This window comes from Podarcis muralis, chromosome 2 (assembly GCF_964188315.1).
Source record: "Podarcis muralis chromosome 2, rPodMur119.hap1.1, whole genome shotgun sequence".
Taxonomy (NCBI): Eukaryota; Metazoa; Chordata; class Lepidosauria; order Squamata; family Lacertidae; genus Podarcis; species Podarcis muralis.
In genome coordinates this window covers 76,030,681-76,043,313 of record NC_135656.1, presented here as the reverse complement: position 1 = coordinate 76,043,313, position 12,633 = coordinate 76,030,681, and the positions used below count along the sequence as shown (strand labels likewise).

The following is a 12,633-nucleotide window of genomic DNA, read 5'->3' as shown; positions in this document are numbered from 1 at the left end:
GGCCGATAGGTAGAGACATCAAAAGAAAGAAGCAGCATTTGGAGCAAGAGATCTCCATCTACTGACACAATAGTTGGAATTCAGACTCCTTGTTCAATCAAAGCAAATGTCAGAAAAGATCAAGACTTTACCGGCAAACTTCTACACCTCATTAAAAAAACAGACAACCAAATGTTAGAGAAGATACAGGAATTGTGCATGGATAGTAGCTATGTGAACATCAACAGCTTCATGCAACAATACTAATGGACTCAATGCAACAGCAGTTTCTAGTATGGTCCTCAGAGAAATTAAAAGTAATCTTCCCATCCAAGTATACTTGGCTACTGGATCAGTTCACACATCACCTTAAGCCATAGGTAAAAACAAACTAGTAAAATTCAGTGGGATCGACTGCAGCAATCTTTCTTTACAGCCTGGCTTAAGCTCAAGAAACCTTTTTCCAGCTTAAATTCGAGTAGGGGATGTCAGCCACACAGCGACAGAGTTCCTTATTAAAATAGAAGTGGGGGAGAAAGAGCTGCAAGACAATAATGAAACTATGAAGTAAAAGGGTAACTGAGGAGATTACCAGTAGCACTGAGCATTATTTTCCAGCAACTTCTCCACCATGTGCTCCACACGGACAAACCAGCTTGGCACAGCTTTGTATATTAGAGGAGTATCTGACCTAAAATAAATGATATGAAAAGAAAATTAGGCACGCTCTTTAGCTATTCTGCAATACTTGTTGCACCAGCTTCACAAGTCACCCCTCTAAAATTCAGTAGCAAAATTCCCATTGATTTCCACGCACAGCGTGACTGTGCCCCTTGCTTCCAGAGTCTCACTGAAATGGCAACTAATATAGAACTCCAATATATCACCCAGGGAAAAAGGAAAGCTATCTGAGTACATGAATACATGAGGATACCAATTTAGTCCATAAGAAGTGGGAAGTCTTTTATTTAAAACCCACCTGGCAAGGAACTTAAGAATACAGTTACTGAATCATGCATCAAGGAGAATCGTAGAGGACACCTTGCAAAAGTATAGATTCATCTTCCTTTAAAGGTTCTTCCGTAAAGCTTCTGAAAGGTTTCCTTTGCCCCATACAAGCATAAAATTAAAAAGGTTTAATAATACATTTAAGAAGAAGGGCCATAGCTCAGTGGCAGAGAACATGCTTTGTGTGCAAAAGAACCCTAGTTTTCTTTTGGGATCCTTGGCATCTCCAGGGAGGGCTGGAAAGGAACCCTGCCTGAACCCCTGCTGCTGCCAGTCCCTGTAAACCAGGCATAGGCAAACTTGGCCCTCCAGATGTTTTGGGACTACAATTCCCATCGTCCCTAGCTAACAGGACCAGTGGTCAGGGATGATGGGAACTGTAGTCTCAAAACATCTGGAGGGCCAAGTTTGCCTATGCCTGCTGTAAACAATACTGGGCTAGATGGAGAAATCCTCTGCCCCAGTATAAAGCAGCTTCCTGTTCCTAAACTCAGTTTTCACTGTTAACTTCTTATATTAAAGACAACACAGGGACTGTGCCTGCATTCAGACTCTGCAATATTTTAAGATGCCATGGGCTATTTGCTAATCTGTCCAGACATAAGCTGCTGAAAAGCTAAAATGCATTTCTCAACACCAAGAAAGAATTTAAATTCAATGTATAGTGCATACTAAACTGAATGAAGAGGAGAAAGAGACAACTTGCTTTTGAAACCCCATACAACAAAAGCAAAAATATTATCTGCCTCCTTTCAATCCAAACATGTAATTCTACGTAATCTAAAGCTAATGATTTTCAAGAAGGCTGGCAATCTCTCTTGTCAGCATATTGAAATCCTAAACAGAACAAAAGTACCAAAGCTATATATGTAAAGAAGCTTAGTTTCATCATTTATCCCCTGCCTTGTACAGGCATAATACTGGCTCCCTGCAAATGCTGAGCAGAGTTCAATATCAACCAGGATTTGAAACCAGGGCATGAAGAATTGCATAGCCTGATTACGAGAGAGCCTTGTTTTTAGCAGTGTAGAACAAATACTAAACTGCAGCTAGGGTTGACAAAAGAAAAATGTGTGCTAGATATGGAAGGGAAAAGAAAGAGCATACACATACATTCCAAAGGCATGTTTCTAATATCCAAACCATAGTTTGCAGGAAGTAAGCATTACATATGGGCCAGATCCCAATGTACCAATTGTCATCATCTCTCAAAACATTTTGCTATTAACAAATATCACTCTGTTCAGTTCAGCACATGGAAAACAGAATTAAAACTGAGCAAAAGTGATTGATACAATACTACTATGCCAAACCAGTTTGGGGCAATTATTTCACTTTCTACAGCTCTCCCTAAAAGTTTAGAAGTTTAAAGGACTGCACACACACACAAAGCTAGTCTTTTGCTATGAAAAATGTCTCCCAGGCCTAGCCAATTATAGAATTTTGGGAATAAGGGAGATTCAACAAGATTGATTAATTCTTCTTTTTAAAGGTCTTAGAGAATATAGACAGATTAGACTTGAATACAAATTCAAACTAGCTTTAAAAGATATATAACTTCACGGGAAGAATTTTCATACTCTTTTTGCAATTTCAAAGGGCAAAATAAATTGATACATGAGATTTAATTGGCTTGAACTATATAACACAGCTTATATTTATACACCCACTGCTAAATTCCTCTGAGCCAGAACTTTGATTTTTCTGAAACCTATGCCAACACTGGAAATATTAACGAAAGTCCAGTTATAACAGCAGCCAGTGTAGCTCTCACAGAATTGCTACAATGGGAGAACAATCTGGCACACACACTATTTAACTTCTGCAGCTGACTTTTGCATTGCATGCAGTTTCTTAACCATGGCATTTGCAGAATCTTTTTCTTGCAGGGAGCGGGAGACAAGGTAAAATACTGAAAGAGGGGAGCAAGCTAGTTTCCCATATTTCAGGTTCTACAAGTGTTATAGAACATTTTTTTTTATAAAAATGAAAGCTAGGAAACAGGATTTTTCCTCACTCAGAGGAGGCAACTGTTTCTCCCCTGCCCCTGTAGACACTCATGTTCTGAACCATCTTCAAGAGTGCACCTACACAGAGCACATTACGACGGTCCAGCCACGAGATTATAAGGGCATGAACATCTGTGGCCGGGCAAATGAAATGAGAACCTTCTGCAGTTATTAGTGAATAAATGGTGTCACTATGGATTGTTTCCAATACTGTGCAATTAAAAAAGCACAAGAGGAAAAGGAAACACCTGCCTCCCTCCTCCCCACTGAGAGCGACCCTCACCAAACGTCTGGTCTGTAAAAGAGGGAGACTGCAATGGACATGGGTGACTCAGGGGAAAGTTGGCAAAGGCAGCTTCCATTCTAAAAAGCGGCCTCTGCCCAATTTGACATATAGTTAGTCTTTCACTGATAGATGTGAGAAATTATACACACACTGTGCCAGAGGTGAGATCTACTTACAGATACGAAGAGAGCTTTGAATACAACTGATTTAACTGCATAGATTAGTCTTAGTGTCTAGCAAATAAAAGACAATGTAAACAGGACATATTTTTTACAAATAAGTTACCAGTCAAAATGTTTCATTTAAATAGTATGTTAATTCTTCTCCGTACCTCCAACAAAAAGGATAGCTGTGCTTATAAGAGCTGGTATGGACCAGTCTTCCTTGTTCTTTTAGGAATCTGATGATGTTCTTATCTGCATCCTGAGTAAAGCAAAATATTATTTTAGAATAATGATAACCCATACAAAGAATTTCTCCAGATGGGAGGTAGCTTCAGGAAAGAAAAAAATAGAGAAGTTACAAACTAACAGCCAGTTCCGATGTAGCATGAGATTAATAATGTATCTAGCATTTAGCACAGATGCTGAGCTGGTTTTTATGTAATATTAAACCATAGTTAGGACGTGTGTGGCGCTGTGGTGTAAACCACTGAGCCTAGGGTTTGCCGATTGGAAGGTCGGCAATTCAAATCCCCACAACAGGGTGAGCTCCCGTTGCTCGGTCCCTACTCCTACCAACCTAGCAGTTTGAAAGCATGTCAAAGTGCAAGTAGATAAATAGGTACCATTTCGGCAGGAAGGTAAACGGCGTTTCCATGCGCTGCTCTGGTTCGCCAGAAGCGGCTTAGTCATGCTGGCCATGACCCAGAAAAACTGTCTGTGGACAAACGTCGGCTCCCTCGGCCGGTAAAGCAGATGAGTCGTTCGTGACTGGATTTAACTGTCAGGGGTCCTTTACCTTTTTTTAAAACCATAGTTAAAGATAAAACTATGGTTTAATGTGAAATAGCAGCTAGTACAGTGCTGACTTTGCTCCCCCTGCTGTTCTGCCAGGAAACAAGCTAGAGACTGACTTGCTATGATGTTTGAAACTGGGCTCATTGTTTCTTCCTCCTGACAGAGCATGAGTGTTAAGCCAAGAACAGACCCATAGCTTGTTTAGTCAGAAGTGAGCAAAGGTCTGAATGAAGAAGTGCTGGAGTAGAAATGGTTCATCTGGATTTTTCACCATTTTCATAAACAATACCACTGACAACATTTATGGCAAAAAGCAGCAGTAGGAAACAAAGCACACACATCTCTTCAGTCTCTGAATAATGTTTTTCTAGCTTGCTTCCTTCACAACCAACCTTCACATATTGTCCAGCAAAGTCTGTCACTTCTGCTGTGAAACAGCCCGAGGCATCAACAGGACAAACTGGTACTGAATCTTTCCGAATGATATTAAAATCCATACAGACTCTGTAGTCATCCTATGTGAGAAAAACAAAGTTAAATATTCAAATGTGTGTCTTTTGATTTCTAAGGCAGCATTCTGAACTTCAAAATTCTGCTGGATTTCCTAGATTCCCCAACTTCAACAGGAACCTGTAAGTTGTTTCTTCACACTGTGAAATACTTTGCTTCTTGTGTTATAAAGTATCTTGTCACACTGAGGATGAGTTCATTCACACATGTTTTTCACTTCATGGTTGCAGCATCAACCGGTTACCCACATGTGCAAATGTGCTTCTGAAAGAAGCACCACATTTCTGTACACTACCTCAGGAGACAAATACTTTCCAATCAAATGCGGATAGTTGCAAATCAAATAATGAGTAATCAAGAGATTTTACATGATATGAGCCAATCCCAAGACTTGTAGGATTTAGTCACCTTAATTTGCAGTTACCCATGTTTTGGAGTGGGTGTGGGAGGTAATGGTGACTAGGGCAGGGTTGTAGATCAATGGTAGAGCCTGTGATTGTTCACAGAAAGTACGGTCAAACATTGGTTGTCGGACGTAATCTATTCTGGAAGCCCATTCAGCTTTCGAAACATTCAACAACCAAGGCGTGGCTTCCAATTAGCTGCAAGAGCTTGCTGCACTCAAGCAGAAGCCGCAACATTTGACTTCCGAAAAACGTTCAAAAACCGGAGCATTTACTTCCGCATTTTTGGCGTTTGGGGGCAGAAACATTCCAAAATGGAGCTGTTTGGGAACCGAGGTTTGACTGTACCAGGTTCCATCTTAGGCATTTCCAGGTAGGCCTGGAAGAAAGACTCCCATCTGAAACCCTGGAAAGTCACCACAAGGCAGTGTAGACAATACAGAGCTAGATGATTTGACTTGGTAGGAGGCAGCTTCCCACACACTGGGCCCATGATCACATCAAAGTGCCTGAGCATTTTGCCATTCTTGGAGAAATTAATAATAATAATAATATCTCAAGTTCTCAGATAGTCTAGAGAGCTTCAACACGTGTCATTTTGTTGGCATCTGTTGAGAGCAAACCATGGTTCAGTATTCTGTGAATGAGCATTGAATGAGTCTCAGGTTTACATGTTCTCTTCCCCTTTTAATGTTTCTAGAATGCTCTCTCATGGTTTGCACATTGCACTCCGTCAAACTATGGATCAGTACCATCCAGATTTGCAGAGAAGAACATGCAGCCACTTCGCTCTGCCCCAGTTTGTGTTCTGCTGCTGTGGTGAGTTAAGCCATGGTTTGGATTAACACACTGTCCAAGCCCAGGCTTGTGGTTTAATTCTCCCAAACAAAATGCAATCCAAACCATAAAACAAACCTTGGACAAAGTTCATAGTTAGTTTGGAGTTGCTATGAGTAAGCTGTGTGTCTGTGTGTGTGCTATAAAAGTTTGGAAAGAGCAAAATCATGAGCCCAAATTCAGACAATATGCTAAGACAAATCATGGCTGAACTAAGGCAGCAGTCCCCTTGAGAGTTAATTTTTGAAATGTAGTGGACACATAGCCTGCTTACTATTAGGCTATCTTCTTTTCAAAAAAGATGTACTGCACAAAAGAGTTGCAATACAAATTATGATGCTGTTTCTGTATTGTGTCAGGAGCAAATGGAAATTGGTAGGTAACAAGAATGTACTCGTTGTCATTAGAATAGGTGTACAGTGTGCTCCTGACAAGTTACTGGATCAAAAAAGAATCTGAATTTCTCAATTAAAAGAGTTAGGACAAGATCAAAACATGTCTGACATAAAAGCACACAAGTGACTTTAAACTTACAGCGCCAAAGTAAGGAGCTTGATGTACAACCCCGGTACCTTCTTCTTCCTTCACATAGTTGTCAGTCACTACAGTAAAAGCACCATTTTCTTTGCACTAGTACAAAAGAGATAGTTTTTTTTAAAAAAAAAATGTACAAAACATTGGCATGGAAAATATGACAAGCCAGAAACATTGTTCGAGCATTCTAGTAATGGTTACATATGAATTTGTTCATTAAAACCACTGCTACAAACGTGAGTTACATAAACTGACATAGAGAGAGATCAGTATTATGAATACCAAACAAAAGCTTCCTGGATAACTCAGTTGGTTAGAGAGTGGTGCTGACAATGCCAAGGTTGCAGGTTCGATCCCCATAAGGGACAGCTGCATATTCCTGCATTCCACGGGGTTGGACTAGATGATCCTCAGGGTACCTTCCAACTCTATTATTCTATTAGATATCTATGAGACACCCTCCATGACTGAGGGACAATTCAGATCAAAAATAGCCATTTTCTAATTAGGGTGGAATGTGGGTCTTTGCATGCACACATGACACAGCACACAGAACTGACATGCAAAGGTGGCATCCATATATTTGTGTATGATACACCCACAATTTCCCTGATCATCTCAAACAAGGCATGGGAATATTCATGAGAAGATGCGGTAAGGACTCAGGATGATTAAAAAGGTTCTAAAGCTGTCAAGGCGAAGGTCACGGTGCACTATGGATTGTTCTAAACTGAGTAGTTCCACTGAAATCAATAAACTTAAGTTAGTCACTGTTCACAGATTTCAATGGATCTGCTCCAATTATTAGTTGGACGCAGCCCTCTATTGTTCCACAAAGGGAAGCAAAGCACATAAAGCTACCCTAAATGTATTTTACACTGCAAGCCTATACATATCTACTCAAAAGTAAATTATGCAGAGTTGAATGGAACTTACTCCCAAGCAAATGTGTATAGGATTACAACCTTCGTATCTTAATGAAGCCAATTTGGATGGGATTCAACTAATGAGTCCCATCAGGGGAAGCCCTGGGCAAAGACTGATACTCCCAGTACAACACTGTTCTATTGCAAAACACAGTAAATTTAGTCTCATTAATTAAGAGACTGGGTCATAAGATCCCACATTCCCTCCCCAAACGCATCTGCATAAATTGATCCTTCATGGATCAAAAGGGTTGATTTTTCCATTACTTTTTATAATCCTGAACAATACTAACACCATTTGAGAAAATTATGGCATTAAAACATCAAATCTGAAAGGATTTGTTTTTATATTGTTTTAATTTTATTAGAATTTAATTACTTTTTAACTATTGCTTTATGTTTCTTTATTTTCTTTATTTTATCTGTGTTCTTTTAATTCGTGTAAGCTCCCTTGAGTCCCAGGAAAAAGGTAGGAGATAAATAAGTATTATAATAATAATAAAGACACATACTGCTCACCTTGATAAAATACTTGAAAAGAGGTTTATATTTCTTCCCTTTAAGGGTAACACCAGGAAACCTGAAACACATTCCCCCCCAAAATTTGCAGTAGTTAAGAAGTTTTGTTTATGTACAATATTTATAGAACGCTTTTTGGCTATAGGAGCCATATGCAACATAATAAAACAAGGCATTAAAATAAAACTGCATGGAAGTACCGCATAAATATCAAAGCAACAAGCAACAGAATCTCCATCAGCAAGTTACAATGATATAAAAACTTATTGGAACTCCAAGAAAGACACTAACTGAGCATGCCCAGGGGGCCTAGAGGGTGCAAAGTGGCAGATCTACTACCACTTCCTAAGTCCTGTGGCAACGCAACAGGAGGTGGGGATGTTGGACCTTTCCTCCTACATCTTTTCTTCAAAATCCCCCCCCCCCCAATTGGTTTCAGTGGCTGGGAACTGCTCTGTGCTGGTGAGAACTGAGGGCCCACTTCACAGGCCTCCTCAAAGAACGAATGGGTCTTGGATCCAATCCTCTCTGTCCTACCTTCACCTCAAATGCCCTATTTCAGGGCTACTGCTCACAGGAGCTCTACTGGCAGAAGTGCTAAGCCTACTGCGTTTTCCACAGGGGCCTCCACAGTGAAGTGCCCACCCTGCTAGGTAAACCTTTCTTCATCAGCAGCAAGGCACTGGAAGCTAAGCCTCTTCAGCCAATGGACCTACACTTTTTAAAAGAGGGAAAGCCACGTGTCTGTGTTGCAGCAAATACAACTAAGTTTTGTGGTACCTTAAAGGTAAAGGTAAAGGTACCCCTGCCCGTACGGGCCAGTCTTGACAGACTAGGGTTGTGCGCTCATCTCACTCTAGAGTCAGCGCTGTCCGCAGACACTTCCGGGTCACGTGGCCAGCGTGACGAAGCTACTCTGGCGAGCCAGAGCCGCACACGGAAACGCCGTTTACCTTCCTGCCAGTAAGCAGTCCCTATTTATCTACTTGCACCCGGGGGTGCTTTCGAACTGCTAGGTTGGCAGGCGCTGGGGCCGAGCAGCGGGAGCGCACCCCGCCGCGGGGATTCGAACCGCCGACCTTACGATTGGCAAGCCCTAGGCGCTGAGGTTTTACCCACAGCGCCACCCGCGTCTTTGTGGTACCTTAACAACCAACAAATTTATTACGGTATAAGCTTTCATGGACTAGAAGCTGCAAATCTACATAGTTTTATGTGTGTGGTGGTGGTTTATAGTTCAGCAAAGCATTCCTCAAGCTCCTATAAACTGGCTGGAAGGGGGTTGGACTAGATGACCCTCGGGATCCCTTTGAACTCTATAATTCTGTGATAAATCTCTGCTGTTCTATTTATTTCAGTTAAGACTTTTTTCTTATATCTGGAAAATGAAATCAGCTTCGCTTTGTAGATGCTTGAGAAAATTGCAGCAGGAAAGGCAGTGAATGACAAGAAAACACTCTTAGGAAAGTATTCTTCAGAGTTTGTGACAGTTGCAATTCTTAACAAAATTCTATCATCTTTGGTCATTTGATGTGTGGTTTTTTTTATATTCGATGGCCTTAACAGAACTGGGGCAGACACAAAATTGTGCAATCCTGGTTCTTTAAAACAAATGGGAGGTTTGCCAGTGACTTCAATGGTTTTGTGGATGGCACTTTAAAAGCCTTGATTTTAAAACAATTATGCCAATAAGACCATAAAGGAGATCCAGAATGCTATTGTCTGAGTCAGATTGAGACTTGGGGAACCCTACTTTTCAAAACCAAGTTCACACTCTAACATTATCGATAAAAAGCTGCATAAAAATAAAGTCAACGCTTACTAGATGAAACTTCAAATCCAATGCAATCTTCAGTGGCAGATACCAGATCTTTTGAGAGACTGCCGTACATACAGGCAATTTCATATATTATGGCATCAGACTAAGAAAAAACAACAATTCTTCTATTCTCTTACCTTGCAAGGCAATTATTTATAGAATGTGGAATTTAGAATGTATGTATTAATTTATCTACTTGCCTGTCAAGTATTGCATATTCACTTTCAGATTTGTACAGGGATGCCAGTCGAGCTTCCATCAAAATGAAAATCTTCCCTGTATTTTTATCTGGGGAGGAAATCCACAGATGTTAATATTCAATTGCTGAAATCTTACAGAAAGAAATATGAAAAACAGCCAAAGTATGAAGATGCCAGGCTCATTTCTGCTAATTAAAATACCTCTTACACTATTATTACAGGGACCAAGACCAAATGAAGACATAGGCTATTACACACTTCTTTAAAAAATAACTTCCAAAATCCAAATCTGTACTTTCAGACTCAGCACAGACATTACACCAAAACCATGGTTAAGGAAGCTAGAATGTGAAACCAACAGTCCAGCTCTCCCTACCCAGGGTCCATTTCTTGGTGGTTCCTTCAAAAGCAGAACCTTCAGTTAGGCAAGCTGGTCAGTCAGTTTTTATAGTGCAACGGAACAGCTCTCTCAAAGAGGTTTTCAAATATTTAAATGAGACAAATGATTGGAGGTGTTAAAGCACAATTGTTGGCACAGCACATGCCAGTAAGACATGACCCTTCCCTTCAAACCAAACTGAGTTCTGATCTACCTGAAGCCCCACTGTTCTTGCCCCAAGCTTCTCTCAGTGCTCCAGCTCTGCCACCAAACTCTGATGTGAAGAGCATGTCTAAAGTTTTGAACATGACAACAACCCAAGCTGATTGTTGGTCTTGCAGTGTCCTCTGTATCCATTGCCTCATAGACAGCAAGCATTGCCTACTTTCACAATACAAGATTAATAAGAGGAGCAAGCTTTTCCAGAATGAAGATGTTCTGTGGATACAAAGGCCATATTCAGTTTCCAAAATCTAAAAAGGTTAAATTGTGAGGATGGGAATTCTGCTTCCAGAAAGCAACATACAGCAAACTAATAAGAACTGAATATATTTCTCAGATTCTGATGCTTGGGCAACAGCAAGACTCAGAGATTCTGGGAAAAGTTTGAAGGTACAGAATTCCTCCCCAGATCTCTCGATGACACACTTCTATTACTGGTTCCCCCAAGACAGGATGCATGCTGTGTTGCAAAGCAGAAGTATGCATAAATATTACAGTTAGGGCACCGAGGGGGTTATATTTCTTTGGACAAAGAATTTCATGTCATTAAGGGTATGAATGACCTTTGGATTGGAAAGAAGAAAAGCTACCAAGCACTTTTCATGATGGACACTTTGGCTATGAGTGCCCAAGAAAGATATCCTGAAACAACTGGGAATTGTGTGGAAGGCAAAATACAGATTTATAAGAGGCAACCTTTTTTCTCTGAATACAAGTATTATTTGTTGCAAAAATATGAATATGTTTACGTAATTCTTGTTGATTTACAAACTGAAGTTGAGGATTTAGCTATTCCAAACTGTCAACCGAACCTTCCTTGTGCAGCTCTTGCAAAGATAAAATGTTGAAGAACCATGAATGCCTTAGCTCCATGAAGGACAGGTGAGATATGTGCAACAATAAAATTAAAATTATTTTAATGTTAAAAAATTAGGTGGAAGGTTCTAACGACCTTACGTAGTTGGAAAAAAATATGCCTTCAACTGCTATCTTACAATTTGTTATATAGATTTGTATCAGCCTTGTATTTCAGCATTCACCTGGTAACTAGAGCAACAAGGGATTGCAGGCAGGCAAGGAGCAGGCTGGCAGAAGACCACAGCAGTGTTCCATCCCTTCTCTGTGTGCAGCAGAGAAACCAAGCAGGCTATCAAGAGGAGTAAAAACCCCTCCTCTACACCCAGTATAGAAATACAGTTGTCTGCTGTAGGAGGGTGGCACTCTTAGGTCCTCCTGAAAATATGTACACTAGCAACTTTTATGGGCTTATTTACAAGGCTGGTTTATGTATTTTTCTAACACTTCTTTTCCTTTTGTATCAAATATTTTTAGTATTGCTATATGTTTAATAAACTTTGAGAAATATTTTTTTAATGAAACAATTGCTAGAATTGTAGAGAGAAGGGATGAGCCCCGTATTTCATACAGATAAAACTCCTCCCATCTTTGTGGATCACTGCAATTCAGACACCTGGTGGAATGAGCCGCAAGACCGAGAAAATCTTGCAAAGGCTTTCAAAAAGCCTTGAGCAAAGCAGTGTAGCAGTTGCGAAGAATAGATGTGTGCTAATTTGGGAGGAAGCAAATCTTTCAGCCATTATGGCTTTGTTCAGAAGATTGCTTTAGAACTCGAGAACTATCAATTCAAAATTTCTAAGGAGTGACTGGGCCAGGCCCAATTTACTACTGAGGCCAAATTTGCAGAGGACGTAAGTGATGAGCGACAAAGACTGGGAGATAGTAATTTCAGAAACTGCTTCATCTGAGCTGAGGAGATAGCTCTGGATGTTTCATTTGCAACTCTGTGAAGGGATCAATACAGCTCTACATGATATGCATATGTATGTGCAACTTAAGGCTTCAGATTCTTGGCAGGCACACCTCCACCTGACATCAACGTATGAAGTCAGGTGTGGGGCAGATAGGCACAGTTTGGGGAAAACAGCCTGGTGGGGCGAACCGACACCAGTATCAGGCCTAATTAGCCCCATGGGCCAGAGGTTCCCCATCCCTGGTGAGGGGAATGCACTCTGCACCTCCTC

General features: G+C 40.6%; 1 protein-coding gene across 4 annotated transcripts in view; it reads right to left on the bottom strand.

The window, feature by feature from the left end:
- Positions 1 to 12,633, bottom strand: part of IARS1 (isoleucyl-tRNA synthetase 1) — a 102,903-nt gene that overhangs the window by 48,919 nt on the left and 41,351 nt on the right. For all 4 annotated transcript variants that reach the window (XM_028718859.2, XM_077924813.1, XM_028718857.2 and 1 more), the window contains exons 9-14: positions 9,991 to 10,078; positions 7,972 to 8,032; positions 6,527 to 6,622; positions 4,634 to 4,756; positions 3,614 to 3,705; positions 572 to 670 (exon numbers count right to left, since the gene is read on the bottom strand). In XM_028718859.2, the coding sequence (XP_028574692.2) occupies positions 572 to 670; positions 3,614 to 3,705; positions 4,634 to 4,756; positions 6,527 to 6,622; positions 7,972 to 8,032; positions 9,991 to 10,078 (559 nt within the window). The remainder of the gene's footprint in view (positions 1 to 571; positions 671 to 3,613; positions 3,706 to 4,633; positions 4,757 to 6,526; positions 6,623 to 7,971; positions 8,033 to 9,990; positions 10,079 to 12,633) is intronic.